General features: G+C 37.7%; 1 protein-coding gene across 3 annotated transcripts in view; it reads left to right on the plus strand.

Moving 5' to 3' along the window:
• The window catches only part of CHD9 (chromodomain helicase DNA binding protein 9), a 99,293-nt gene that overhangs the window by 6,915 nt on the left and 76,661 nt on the right, over window positions 1-15,717 (plus strand). For all 3 annotated transcript variants that reach the window (XM_090260656.1, XM_090260658.1, XM_090260655.1), the window contains exon 2: window positions 14,110-14,441. In XM_090260656.1, coding sequence (XP_090116782.1) covers window positions 14,110-14,441 — 332 coding nt within the window. The remainder of the gene's footprint in view (window positions 1-14,109; window positions 14,442-15,717) is intronic.

Genomic DNA, 15,717 nt, shown 5'->3' on the forward strand with positions numbered 1-15,717 from the left:
TGAACAATTTAAAAATTTGTTAATCCACTTATACCCTAGACAAAAAGAGGAGAAAAACTACCTAAGTAATATTTAGATTGTCCCCTTAAATAATTAAGATTCTTAAGTACCATCCCTCTATTTTTCATAGTTTGTTTAAATATTTATGTATTTGGCATGGTGTTGCTTTTAAGAAGTTTCAGAATTCTTAGTTGTCTGAGCCAAAACACAAAATAGAAATTCTGTACAGGAATTAACCTTTCAGTTGCTTTTTCATTTTCAGTTCAAGTGGACTCGTTTTTGCTTTTGACATTTCTTGTCAAATCTTCTAGATTAAAATGTTCTATCTGAACTGGGAGACTTGTGGAATGGTCACTAGTTCATGATCTTTATGAAATTATATGCAGTATTACTCTCCTGTAGAAGGGCTGAGCTCTGCACCGCCTGCCAGGAGTCAGGGTAACAGAACCTGTGGTTGTTAACAGCAGTTTGAAGGCCATTGACCTGTTCCGGGCATGCTTAAAAGGGAGAGGCGAACAGGAAGTGAGTTCCTGGGGTGAGGAAGGGGCGTAATGGGGGTGAGAAATGTGTGGATTAGTACAGTATGTGAAGAGCATGAGATTCAAGCCAAACTTCAAAGTAGGTCTGTCAAAATCCTGTTGTCTTTCATTTGATGGATGAAGCATGCTCCCGGATCCCTTGGGGACTCTCAGTCATTTGCTTATCATACTTTCTGAAGTTGAAAATAATGTGTTAGGGGCTACTGAGCTATCAAACTCCATTTTTATAATGATAGCATGAATCTAAAGTCACTTTGGAATACTTATATGGGTGATCAGGTTTCTCTGGGTAATTGGACTGAAATGATTTTAAATTAAGGAAATATTTTAATACAATAAGGTGTGAGTTCTATATAGACAAATGTAGTAAGTACATAGGGGGCTTGGACTGCAGTTTTCAGTTTAATAAAATCTGGTAATTTGCTGTAGTCAACTGTGCAAATAATACCTTGCACATTTATTGTGCAAGTAATACCTACAAATTATGGAAGGAGAACAGTATTTTAAGCAGGTTTTCCTACATGAATGTATGTGTGCATATCAAGTTTTATTGACCACTTAATGGAATCAGAGAATTTGAGAGCTGGACAAGATTTCACTCTATCCTCATATGCAAAAAGCAGAAACAGCGTTAGAGGTCATGACCTACTTGAAGTCACAGAACTAGTTAGCAGATTGCTTTTATAGTTTAAACTCTGTAGTAGTATTTAAGGGTGATCAGAAATGAGAGTGATACCAGACGTTGGTCAGACACACTCAGTGTGCTCTACTGTAAAATACAGTTATAACTGGTTGTCTCCAAATGGAGAAATACTTTTTTCAAAAGAATTTTTTTTTATGTATAGCTTTCAGTATCTTAAGGTTTTAACTATATCTTTAGGGTTGAAAATGCACAATTATTGTATCTGTCAAGTGTAAGTTTAAGCTGTGTATATGTGAATGATTGGATTTTGTATGAGATCTGTGTTTTGGAAATGTTGCATTTTACTGCTTTTGTTTGTTCAGTATCTATAGATGCCTACCAGGGGTAAGAGATTATGCTGAGCACTGAGGTGGCAAAGATGAGTAAGATGAGATCCTTAGCCTTTGAAGAACTCAGACTGAAAATTGTCATACTTCCCCATTGGTCCGTATTAGAATTTCAGAGCTGTTCTCTTTGCATTTCTGATTCAATTTCAATTGACAGTGGTTTCCAGCACTTTCACTTAGCCCTCCAGCTTAGTGACTTGGAACAAGTGATTTACAAACAAAAAACTAATTTTCTTGACCCATCTATTTAAAGAAGGTGTTCTTCTAAGTTTATAGATTAGTCCTTTGCTTCATAATGTTTTGGTAGTCTGTAACTATTTGATTCTTCTTATACATATTGTATTTGTACATATATAACTGTCTAAGGTTCAATTGCTTTTGTCAGTGGCAGAGCCAAGAAAGCAGGACGTTTTCTTGTGAGCTTCTAATCTACTTACATTTATTACAAACTAAATCTGTTGTCTGTGTCGTTTCTGAGACTGGTTTTATTGATTGATTTTTTTCCCCCCTCAATGTAGGTTGATACTTTTCCGCTTTTTTTTTGCATGCTAAAAGGTTTTTCAATGGATGGCAAACATTGTGAATTTTACCTTGTTGAGTGATGAAAAATTTTATATTCCTACAAATATTCTTGACTTCTGTTTTGGAACACAGTTAAGTTACTTGGAGACTGGTTTAGCTTTGTAAGGTCTGTTTTTAAGCTTTGTTAGGCTGGACTAGCGCAGTCTATAGTCTAGGGCTGGTTTCCCCTCACTACTGACCCCAATAGCTACGTGAGTTCTCTGTCCAGTGCCTTGTGAAATACAAGATGGAAGGAGGAACTCTTCCTGGCCCTGCTGGGATCGTGGCTGCTTCCAGGTGTTTTTTCCTGCGCCTTGGGTAATCTCTTTACAAGCTGGTTGTGCTGATCAGTTACTTATCTACCGCCTCCAGAGTGGACCTTCTGAAGATCTCTGGAGGTCTTTCCTGTGAAGCCCCCTCCTCTCCAGACCTTTCCACTGCAAACTAGCCTCCTTGGCTTCCCTGGATTTCCAGCTCTGTCTCTTCGACTCATGGGTGCTGTGAGATTTCCACTTGGGGGTTCCTTGTTCTGCAGGTTAGACACACTCCCCTTGTCAGCTTTGCTCACTTGTTTCCCTTCTTTCAGGGATCACTGTCATGGGTCGCCTGATGTCCAGTGTCTAAAAATGATTGTTTTGTGTGTTGCCTGATTTTTCAGTATCAAGAATGAGGATAAATCTGGTTCCTGTTCATCTATCTTGGCCTTACTTGGAAGAGTTATAACACCATATTAGTGATTGCATAATAATTTCTAATGCAAAATATCATAATTCATTTAACCAGTTTATTCTTTTTGGGTACTGTGATGAACATCTTTGTAGATAAATTGTGTGTACCCATGATTAGACAGATTCTTAGAAAATCAAGGTAAACATACAAACTTTCCTTTGAAGATTTGTACAATCATGAATAATAATAAAAGTACAAATAGCCCATAAATATTCGGCAGTTATACTTATGTTTACGACTTTACATATGTTTTCTCATTTAATCTTCAGAACAACTCTGAGGTAGATCTTACTGTCTACTCTTTTTACAGGTAAGGACTTGAAGGATAAGGTGGTTAAAGAGCTTGCTCAGGGTCCCCCAGCTAGTCAGCGGCAGAGCAAGGACTCGGGTGTAAGCAGTAGGACTCCGGAGCCCACAGTGCCCTCTGTTGCCTGAGAGCAGCTATTTTCATCCTGTAGACTTTGCACAACATGCAGGGCCTGACTGTTTAGTCAGGGGCCCTGACCTCTTTTCCCTTAGATTGTCAAGTTTAAAAAATGACAACAGTCAACACAATAGCTGTCTGGAGTGAATGAGTCAAAATTAAACCTATATTTTGATCAGAATGGGAAAAAATATAACATATTTTTTGATGTGCCCCAGAATTTTAGTGATTAGTTTATGTGTTCCATGTGATGAAAAGGGTTGAATGTCACTGCCTTAGGGTATGGGAATATGGAAAATGGAAGTGACCTACAGCTATGTATCAGTTACTTATTGCTTTTGTAACAAATCATCACAAATTCAGTGTCAAAGAACACAATTTTATTATCTTACAGTCCTGGAAGTCAAAAGTCTGAAATGGATCTCACCAGGCTAACATCAGGGTGTTGGCGGGGCTGATTGCCTTTCTAGAAGCTCTAGGATAGAATTCCACTTCTTGCTTTTGCCAGTTTCTGGAGGCTGCCTACACTGTGTGGCTCTCAGCCCCTTCCATCTTCACCCGCATCAGTAATGATCTCTAGCTCTCATTGCATGACCCAGCCCTGCCTCTCTCCTCCATCCCAACCTCACCTCCAGGGATGGCTGATAGAACTCTCCTCTCATTGCAGGGCTCTGTTCTTCCTCCCCCCCCCCCCCCTTTACAAGGACCCTTGAGATGACAGTGCCCCCAAGGACAATCTAGAATCATCTCCCCCTGTTTTAAGGTCAGCTGATTAACAACCTTCCTTTTATCTGCAATCTGAATTCCCCTTTGCCATGTGATTTAACACTCACAGATTGGGGGTATTAGGAGGTTGATATCTTTGGGGCCGTTATTCTGCCTACTACAAGCCATGAGGCCATTTAGGAGATATTTAACTACAGAATTAATTAACAAGGACTTATTTTATGACTTTTTGACCTCACATTATACAAAAACATGTTTGAGTATCTTATCTTTTAGCAGAAAAACAATTTCTGCTCAATCTCTTCTCTCTGCTTCTCATGCTAAGAATTATTTAGTGGTCTACTGTAAAATGATTCAAGTTGGGCCATTTGAAACTTATGGTTTTAGATTTTTAAATAATGTATGAGTATACTTAAGTAATTTAAATAAATGCAACTATTTTTGGAAAACTAAAACAAAATTTCCATTTATTCATCAATTATTTTGTAAGCCCCAGCCCTATTCCAGGCATTGTGCTGGGTACTTTTTACATGTTATCATATTTTATCCTCTTAATAATCTTATGATGTTGCTGGTGGCATCTTACTTTGTAAATGGAAAAACGGGACTCAAGGTACAGTAGCTTATAAATCACAGACTGAAGACTTGAACACAGATTTGAGAAAGTATATACGGAGAAAAGATGAAAACGTTATGATTTTCTTCTATATAGTCTGATATTTTTACTCAATTGTTTTAATAATTATTTATATAATATTGATTATAAAATAATTTTGTATAATTTCAAGTTAAATCCATAAGACATCTTATATATTGGAATATTGCAGGAATCAGTGCTTTAAGAAAATCAGATGATCTGATTTCCAAAGTGTGTATCATGTTTCATTTTGTAAAAATGCTGTTGACTTTGTTGCACTACATCATGGGCTTTCAGCACGTTCATAACATGACTGGTGTGGCTGGACCGCTTACTGAATTGACCGTAATGACTCAGAAGTTGAATTGATGAGCTTTTGTCATCAGACAAATGAGCTGCTTATGAAGGAGAGGAATTATGTCGTTTTCATCTTTGTTTTTGGCATCAGCCATTTGTTTCTCAGTTCCAGTGCTGGACGAAATAAATCTTTTGGAAGTCAGCTTTCAGATGTAAGTCTCTTAGATCAAGTGGGAAAAGCACTGAATTTGGACTCAGAAGCACTGGGTTCAAGCCCTGCCTTGTCGTCTGCTATCATAGTAGCCTGAAGCACGTTACCGCAGTCTTAGGCAGTTTTCTCATCTGTAATACGTGCGTGTCTTTATTGCTGGCATTGCTGATTCATAAATGTGGTAATGAACAATGAGTTTAAAAGTGCTTTATAAATTGAAAAGTCAGTTTGTTGTTTAATAGTAATTTTTACTCGTGTCTCTTTTTTAATTTTTAGAACTAGAGGGAGCTTTAATCATTAATCAAGTTTTAAAAAGTTTACAGTTGTAGAGGCCCAGATATAAAGTGTGCGTAGCTTTTTCGTGACATAGTCTAAAAGAGATTCCCTAATCCTATTTCATTTTTATTATTCTTTTCTTACGTAACTGTTCCTTAACCCATTTTTATGCAGGCTTGCCCTAACATTTGCGGGTCCCGGGAAAAGGGTCCAAATGGAAGCTCTTCACTGCATGTCAAAGTATTTAAATGTACAAAATAGAAAGTCAGTAAACTCATAAATATGTTCTCTCCTTCGTCCTTGACAAAGAGAAGTACTGGCTTGATTTTAGAATTCTTAGACTTTCTGGAGCTCCACATCCAGAGCGTAGCAGAAGTGGGCCATTCCGCATTCCCTTTGCACCCCGCTTCCCTCCTGCACCTCCAGGGGCCCCATGAATGCGTGTGAGCATCTCAGCCTGCGTATCCGCGCTCCACCTCTTCCTCCCCATCGCTCGGCCTGAGCACGCACCTATGGGCAATATGTGTTCCTTGCTGAACAAGGAATTCCCTGAGGGACCAAACCTAGGGAATAGACCCCAGAAGCCTCTGCCAGTGGAAGTGAGGCTGTTTCAGGGAGAGAACTCTTGTGCACTTAGGGCATGTTCTGGGGCGGGGGCAGGGGAGCAGTATATCCTTTTGGCACTGGGGACTGGTGTGGCAGGAGAACCAGACCCTCTAAATTGTGCAACCCAAAGAAAGGACCCCTCTTGCACGGTCTAAAAGAAGCTGTTCTCTTCATAAGCAGTGGCATGGGTTTGTGAAGTCAGTTGGTGAGTGCTGGTAATTTAGTGAGGGGTGTGGGTAAGCCGGTTAATGAGGAGAATGATTTTCTCTCCATGGAAGTCATTATCATCTAATCAGTTAGGTTCTGTTTCTACCAATTCAATATTGTTGATTTATGAAATACTTTAGGAGTTTATGGATGGCTGTATGGTTTAGAATAGTCTTAAAAACCAAGCTATGTTCTTGGGATTCCAGGCTCGAAAGTAAAAACGTCCTATGAGGGCATATTGTGTGTGGCAGTCAGTGGGTTGTTACTGTGGCAGTTGATCAGGACAAGCTATTTTTTCTCAGTGTTTTTAATGAAAAATATTCAGTATCTAGAAAAGTAAAATGAAATGCATAAATAAGAGAACAGTAAATACATGTCCTTTCACTTCAATAGTTGTTAATAACATTTTGCTGTATTTGCTTTATTTTTATTTATAGATGAATACATAGGTTTTGTTGATTCTGGCCCTATGATTTGAAGGTAAATTGTAGTCATCATGAGAATTTACCTCTAAACACTTCATCATACATCTCCTAAGAATGAGGAGATTCTTTTAACCACTATCACACCCAAGATAATTAATAATTTCACTTATCTAAAATTAATTCATATGGTAGCTCCCCTTTATCCACAGTTTCCCTTTCTACAGTTTCAGTTACCTGCAGTCAACCTTGGTCCAAAAATATTAAATAGAAAACTCCAGAAATAAATAGTTCATAAGTTTTAAATTGCACACCATTGGAGTAGCACGATCAAATCTCTTGCAGGCCCACTCTGTCCTGCCTGGGACACCCATCACCCTTTGTCCAGCAAAGCTGAGAGCCAAGTAAACAGTGAAACTGGGATTAGAACCCAGGGCTGGCTGACTCCAAAGCCCGTTCCCTTAATCACACCATGACGTTGCGAAGAGCTTTCAGTGCCGTGGGTAATTTAGGGACTGATGAATTCAGTATATTTAGTGTTGTCAGTCAGTAGTGAACTTGGGTGAGGTTTGGTGGCTTTAAAAACAAACTTCTGTTTGGACGCAAAAGATGAACTTTGGAATAATACAGCATTGGAAAAGCCACACAAACTGATATAAAATAGGTTAAATATTGCATGTTTTTATATCATGTTGGCCTTTTGATAAACAAAAAGTATTTGCCATCATGTTTTCAGATATGTTTATTGAAATCATTTAACAACCTTAAAGTCTAAAAATCTGATCCTGTTACTTCTCCATATGTAATCATTTATTGATTCCCTAATTCCTTCAGTGTAAAGTCCACATATTTCAGCATGATTTATGATACTTTTGATAATCTAACCCATTGTTTTTCAGTCTTCATTGCGTATCGTTCTTCCAACATGCATCTAGTTTTCTTGTCATGCTAATCATCACTTCTTCTGTAAATATTTCAGTTTATGTGTCTAATACACTAAGATTGTTATATTTAAAATAACTGCAAAATCAGTCTCTCACCTGAAAAAGACTATAATTCCTTCATAATCAAATATCTAGTCAAAGTCAGTCTTAAGTTTCTTAATCTATAGCTCCCCTTCTTTGTTTCGTTTATTAAAATGTTTTTGCTAAAGAAACTGAGTCATTTGTAGAGTTGCCCATACTCTGGATGCTGTGGGTTACATCCCCAAGGTATCTTCTAACAAGTTCCTTTCTCTGTGTTTTCTATATGTCATATAATAAATTTTTATTTAAAAAAATACAGAACTTTTATGAATATGTACTATTTGCCTACGCTGCTCTGTGGGTGACTAAGATAAAGGCAATACTTTTCATAGTATTCCCTTTTAAATGTAAAATTCAAGATTTATGACAAAAAAAATTAATGTCAGGATTAGCTACAAGTGGGAACCTGTGCACGTGGTGGTTTACAGATGTGAAGAAAGTGAAGTAAAATAATTGCTTCACTTTGATCAAAAACTCTAAAAACAAGTCTAAGGGTGAAACTCAGAAGAAGGCTGGCAGCTTATATAATGTGCTCTTGGATTAGCTTTGGCCCTTTCTTCTCCTTAAAAGCAAGTCTTTATTTTGGTAGCTTATGGGGGAAAAGTTGTTATTTGCAATAAATAAAAACCAAAAGAAGTCACCACCACACTAATGTTTGACACATTCTGAAATTAACTTTAAATCTATTGTTTTTAGAAGGTTGGTTTAATACGAATTTTTAAGTAGATAATTACTACAATTCTTCTTGAGATTAAAAACTAGCACACTGGCTTACTATAAACAATTTAAGGGACCTAAAATGCCGTCTAAGTGAGCTTTATAATATCGAGTTACCAGGAGATATTTACTTTGCTTTTGACTGCGGAGCGTTTAACCCTTCCCTTTTACTCTTCTTTCCTGATACTCATCCTACACATTCTTGTAGTTTCTTTTTGTTTTCCATCACCGGCTCCTCTGCATCTGCTCAGCTCTGCTGTGGGATTCCACTAGTGTTCTTTCTGTTGCCTCCTCCACGTCCTGTGCTCAGGGCTTGCAGGGCCTGTTTTGTTTCGTATTCTCTCCCAGCAGAGCCTGCATCCGCTTGGTCCGCCAGGACTGAAGCCCACGAGTCCTGGCTCCTGAGAAAGGTTGCAAGGTTTTTATCTGCAATACAGTTTTATCTATGTTATTGAAAACTCCTTGTTCTCTAGTTTATTCTTACTAAGGAATTGTATCTTTTATTATTTGAGACCTTTTATTCCTTCATACTGTTTTTAAAATATGTTCGTTTTCCCCAACAGAAGAACCTATGCTCCACAGTAGATGTGCTCATTCTCCCTTTCTTTGTGGAAGTTTATACTTTCCACTTATGTCCACACACTGGTGATTCAATAATTTTAAGTACTTGTATACAAGCATTTAAAATTGATGAGTTCCCTGATATGGGTCGGTGGGGGGCAGTATGTGGGAAAATTATTTCACCAAGAGGGAAGAAACCTGAGTCCCCACTCAGATTTTAACACCTCTAATTTCTTGCCCAAATTTCTATGCTCTCTTCCCTCATGGAGGGAAAGAGGAAAGCAGGTTGTGTGAAAACTTTCTAATTTGTAAGAGCTGACATTTATAAAGTCTGCATGCCATCGTTTTTCATTCTGTTCTGTTTCATTTTTTAATGCTAGCGTGGACCCACTAAATTTATATCACATCTTGCTATTAAATCATGACCTGTGGTTTGAAAAACACTTGTACCATAAATCCTTGAGTTTCCTCAATATTGAAATATCTCCAAGTCTTCCATATATTCTTCATGGTTGCTATCAAAATAATTAATATATTACATGATATCATCTTTTCTCTTTTGCTATAATTTCCTTTTCTTAGAAAATTTGGACATATTAATATATGTGCCTTTGCCGTGTGTGTGTGTGTGTGTGTGAGTGTGCGCACGCGTGCGCGTATTTAGCATATAGGTTCTTTGGGACAAAGGCCTTTGCCTTTATTTTTCATTTTTAAAAAACTGGTAGTTTGAGACTGACAAACTTACAGAAAAATGGCAAGTGAAATAAAAAAGAAATTCTTTCACTTTGTAAAGAATTGGAGAGTAGAGTGCAAGGCTGACAGTCCATCACCCCCAAAGACTTTAATATATATTTTCCCTGGGTAAGGGAGAATATTTTCCTAGGTAACTAGAGTTTCATCATACCAAGTGGGAAATTAATTCAGCAGGACTGTTGGGACTGAGAAGAGAAAAACAAAACTAAATACAACTAAGTAGCTTTGACAGAATTTGGTGAGTGCTTATATAGGGAAAAGAAAGAAAAAATTAACACTGAAAAACCTTTTGTATGTTGTGTGTATGTGTGAATTGGGAAATGATCTACGTTTAAAGTGTCTGGTTACCTAACACTTCGTGGATGTTCTGTGGGAACATAGTTTTAAAATACTGTATCCTAATAGAAGAAGTATTTGATCTTAGGATCTTGTCTACTGTTAATATGTAATGTTAAGTAGTTAGGATTTTGAGTCAGATGATAGAATCTGTTGGAAAGCTTTACAGAAGTGAGGTATTTTGGAAACCGTCCTGCATTATGTGGACAGTGTCGGTGAGTTAAGGGTGTTGAATGGAAATGGCACAAGAACTCAGGTCTTATATTCCTGCCCTGCCCTCTCTGAGGTTCCAGTCCCAAATTTCCAGTTATTAGAGCTCTTCAGACTCAGTTGAAAGAGTTAAATTCGTCATGCACACACACATACACTTTGTCAACTAGATTTCCTATTTCTTTTACCTTCTGTATCAATACTTATTCCAGAAACCAAATATTGACTCTTTCTGCTCTTCAGCCATACCCCTCCATATCTAGTTGATTTTCTACTTCTTGGAAAGGGAAAAAACCTAAATTTCATCCCAGTTTTTTTGCTAATATCTCTGCAACTTTGAGAAAGTCACTTGTTTTTTGTGTGTGTTCAAATTAATCCCTGTAAATTACGGTGTTTGAACCAAATGTGATATAGTGGTTAGAATATGCTTTCCCATAATGAGGGTCTCTGCGGTTTTTTTTTTTTCCTTTTATTCCTCATTCGAGGACATGCTCTTTGATATTTTAGAGAGGGAAACATTGATGTGAGAGAGAAACGTCTTATCGGTTGCCTCCCGCACATGCCCCAAACAGGGATCGAACCCGCAACCTAGGCATGTGCCCTTACCAGGAATTGAATCGGTGACTAGGCGGCATGGGTGTGCCGGAGGAAGCTCCAACCCACTGATCCACACTGGCCAGGGTCAGGCTTTCTGCCTCTTAATCCTGCTCCGTCATTCAAGCAGCGCTGTGGTCTTGGGCAAGTTCCTTCGCCCTGCCCCCGGATCCTCCGCTCTTAAAGCGAGGGTAACAGCGGTCCGTCTCTCACGGGATCGGTTTGAAGACTGAGTTCCTCCATGTGTAGTAATAGTAGTAGTGCAGGGCACACAGTAAGGACTAAAGAAGTGTCAGCTCTTGTTATCATTATTATTTTAATTGTTTTTTCATGGGTTTGTTCTATCATTTTGTAATTCTGTTCTAAGAATATGTCCCCTGTTTGCTACTCCATCACCACTGTAACCCTATCATCATTTAGGATTAAGTTGGTTATTCTGTGCAAAATGCTTCGAATACTGCTGGGTACTTAATAAAGTAAGCACTTGACAAGCATTAGCCCTTATGATTGGTTATTGTGACTTTTGCCTAGATGACCTCTCGGATCATTCAGATCCTGTCCCCGCCATTAGTACGTCCTCTGCCTTTAATTTCCTCGGCTGCCGTCCAGATTGGTCTTCCTAGCACACTGGTCATATAATGCTCCTCTGTTGTCGTTTTTTTTTTTAGAGGGAAAAGTCATCGATTGGTTGCCTCTTGCAACCCCCTACCAGGGACCTGGCTTGTAACCCAGGCATGTGCCCTGACTAGGAATCAGACCTGCGACCTTTCAGTTCACATGCGGGCTCTCACCCCGCTGTGCCACGCTCACCAGGGCATGTTACTCTGTTTCGTGATCTTTGATGCCTAAAGAGAGAAAAAAAAAAAAATTAAAGGATTCTTTGATAGAGGTATCAGATGACTTGCCAAGACCAAATAATAAAATAGTATTAGTGAAAGATATAACTTAAATTTTGAAGCAGTGAAAATTGTGTTTTAGCAATTTACGGGCACTGCTTACTAAAATAGTCTCATATTTTTATGGAAGGAAAAGTTGTGGGTTTGTTATTTATTTTTGGCAAAACTAAAACTAAAATTTTATCTAAAAATGTCAGTAGTTCAGTTAAAATAGAATGTGAGGAGTAAAGGTCAGGAAGATTCGGGAAAATTAATCAGTGTATTCAGGTTTAAGGAAAATTTCAAATGTAGTTAGTAATTCTTTATAGCAGCTCTCATGTGTTCATTTAAAAATTCTCTTTAGAATTTAAATGAAAATAGCTTAATTTCTTTATTTTAAAATTAACATTGCTAGCTCATTGTTAGAAGACTCATAAGAGACCTTATCTAATTTCTTAAAGGGAAGTCACTTGTTTTGTGTTCCTTTGCATGACCTGCTCTTTAACCCTTCGCTCACCTTCCGCTATTTTTATACTTAGAATATTTTAGTGTCGTGGGGCAGAGTGTTGTTCTCCAGTAAAAATTGAGTTGAAGTTGGTTTTCTAATACTGATAGCTACACAAAGCTGTTTCACCACCGTTTAGTTTTCAGGTGATCCCTAGAAGTTAGGGTTTTCATGTGCATTTTGAGACACTTGGCTGCAGGAAATGGCAGAGGGAGAGTTAATGTGCCGCATGGAGGGGAGAACAGTCCATCGGGGGTTAAATTGCAGAGTCTAATGGAATAATAACTGGTAGCACCATCTGCTGGCCTACTTCCGCAGAAGGAGTCAGTATTTTTAACGACATCTCTAATATTCATGCTGATGCATTTTGATGCTTTGTGCATTCATTTCTTTCTGTGCTTTGTTGGAACCTGGCTGTCTGCTTATAGCTGTTGAGGGAACTCAGCTTCTTACGAGGAGTTTACAGCCTTTGCCACGTCTGAATAGGGTGAACAGTGGAGATAAACTTGCCAAGGCAGAAATGTGTTGATCAGTCACAATGTGTGTTTGTGGAGGGCTGTGCATCTCCTGGTCGCAGCTTGCTAAATAGGCCATTTAGGAGTCTTCTTTCAATGCTTTTCTCTTGAGCGCTGCCTGGGGTGGTGAGAAAACAGAGGGCAAGCCTTTGTCTGACGCCAAAAATGTCTTCAGTGAAGAGGCCAAGAGGAAGGGTAAGTGAAAGCCTGAATGAGTGGGAGGAGGAGGGGTTCTCTGGGCTAAAAGGCTAATGGGATTGAATAACCTTCCTTATTACTGGCTGCTGCTGCGGGAGCCGAGCTGCATCGCCATCTTGAGCGTGTTGCTGTTTTCTCGGGTCTTGGTTATTTGTTACCGCCTGTAGGCCTTAAGGTGGCATTTTCGTGAGCGGTCCCAAACCCCCTTCCCTCCCCAGTGCCGCAGCGCTGCCTGGACCCTTGATGAGGCAGGTATAGCAAAGAGACCCAGTGAGGCACACTGGGATCAGCATGAAAATGTGTTCGGAAATTCCTGGCGGTTTCTTCCTTTGCTCTAGTCAGAGGCATGTTTACGGGTAAGAACATAACAAAACTGTGATCTGAGTATCTGTGGATGAATGCGTGTTTGAAAAGGTTATTCTTTTAAAAAGGCTGTTGGTCTGCTTCCTGTGATATTGCTAAAATATTAATAATTTTAACGGAAAACTAAAACTTGTGGGGTTTTTTTTCCAGAATTGCTTGAGCAAAATAATTTATGATATAGAAAGACAAAAATCATTTAACTTCCACAGAAAAACTAAAACTTTAATTTTAAGTATGGGAATGTGTTTACTAACTAGCTATGTTGCTGCATAGATTGCACATTAAAATGATTTTAATGAGTTCAGGTTCTGGTTCCAGTTGCTTGTAAAGCAGAGGCTTTATTATTCTAAAAATCATCATACACTATAAGGCGTAGTCAGTCTATATGAAAATTGCTATTTTAAACATTAAAATTTTCAGACTTCTGGAGTGAAGAAGAAAGAAGACCTTTTAAAAAATGCCAAACGTACAGAATAGTTGCAGGATAAAATTTGAGTCAGTTGTATTTACAGGACAAAATTTGAATCAGCTAACTAATTAGGAATGCTATGAAAATATCAGTGAATCTGTATTATCCTTCTTTAAACTTCATTTTTAAGAGTAGTAGTTGAGCTTTTTATTTTATACCTACACTAATATCTAGCCTAGCACAGTGTTTTGATTTTAAATTTGTAGCACATATTTGCTCATGTATTTGACTTCTTTAAGCCTAATTTAAAATTTTCAGAGGTTTACGCTGATTGTTTGTTATGTGCCCTGGTGAGTGGTGTAAGTAATATTTCGGTTTCTCCAGCCTCCATCTTCCAGGAAGAATGATGGTTCTGGGACATACACTAAGCTGCAGAATACCCAGGTGAGGATCCTGGCTGAGAAGAAGCAGAGAAAAAAGGTGGAATCGGAAAGCAAGCAAGAGAAGGCCAATCGTATAATATCAGAGGCCATAGCCAAAGCAAAGGAGCGTGGGGAGCGCAATATTCCACGAGTCATGAGCCCCGAAAACTTTCCTAGTGCTTCAGTTGAAGGAAGAGAGGAAAAGAGGGGTAGGAGGGTGAAAGCCAAGCCGAAGGACAAAGAGAGCAAAAAAGCAAGAACGTGTTCGAAGTTAAAAGAGAAGACAAAAATTGGGTAAGTTGGTTGAATCAAATTTTATTCCTCTGATTTGCGTGTGATGTGTTTACTCCCGTTTTGGAGTTTTCAGTCGTTAGATACGATGTGTGCGCTTTCTTTTTTGAATGAATTAGGTAATATTCCAGGATCTACTGAGTTTTACCATCCTGTGAACATAGCTTTTCTCAACATTAATATTAGTAAAAGGAATTTAAAAGGAAAATATTTTATATATATAAAACAGAAAAAGAAAAACCAACAAAACCAAACTGCGCATATTGCTGTTCCAGTTTCAAATTTACTTTCTTCACAGAACATACATTAAAATTTTTTATAAGGTTTTTTTAACCTCTTAGTTGTACTCCAATGGGCACCTTATGCTTTGGAAACATGAAATACAATATTTTGTCATAACCTTGGACTAAATAGAATGGCAAGAAAACTAAAACTGTTTTAATCAATAATAAGCAGCCCTTCACTCTTACAGTCTTTTTAATTTAATTAATGTAGTAAAGAGGCCAGGTGAGGATTAATGCTCCAAGAGAATTATAAGGACAAAGAATTGCTCTAGGAAGATACAATAATCCTAGGTATTTTTATTTGACAAATTATTTAATATAGTTTTCTGAAATAAAATGTAATAAATATTATTTGTTCTATATGTATGTTTGTTTTGCATGCAAGGGTAAGAATAACCTAAGGCCAGTATAGTTTAGAATTGTTTTTGCAGGAATATTGGGTTATTTTGCAAGCTTTGTATAAAATATTAGGTAAAGTATTTACTCTCCTTTTTTCACACAAGAAAGTACCCAATAAAGAAAGGATTCCCCTCTAATGAAAATCTTCATTTGCTTATGTTAATTAATACATTATGTAGATGTTTAGAACTAAAACAGTTTTGTAAAAGAAATTAATTCTCAGCATTTAAAATGCAACCACCAAACTTAATTATATTGTTGGGTCCTGATCAGTCCAAACCATTAAATAACATGGGCTCTCATGCAATAATAGAGCACTAATTAATATTATTGGTTTTGTATTTTATTTGTAGACAGCTAAATGAAATTTGAAAGATAACTTTGGTATGAAAGTATTTTATCTTTCCAATAGTATGTCTAATTTTAATTTATGAAACTCCATATTTGATCTTTTAATATATTGAAAGTTAATATAATTAAGGTCAGAGAAATGGACGAAGTAGTGTACTTTTGAAAAGGTATTAAAAATCAACACATAAAACAGGAGGAAATTTGTAGAGAAACTTGAAAAGTTACAGCAAGTTTAAATCTAGGGG

This window comes from Furipterus horrens, unplaced genomic scaffold (genome assembly GCF_987537825.1).
Source record: "Furipterus horrens unplaced genomic scaffold, mFurHor1.1.pri manual_scaffold_13, whole genome shotgun sequence".
Classification (NCBI taxonomy): domain Eukaryota; kingdom Metazoa; phylum Chordata; class Mammalia; order Chiroptera; family Furipteridae; genus Furipterus; species Furipterus horrens.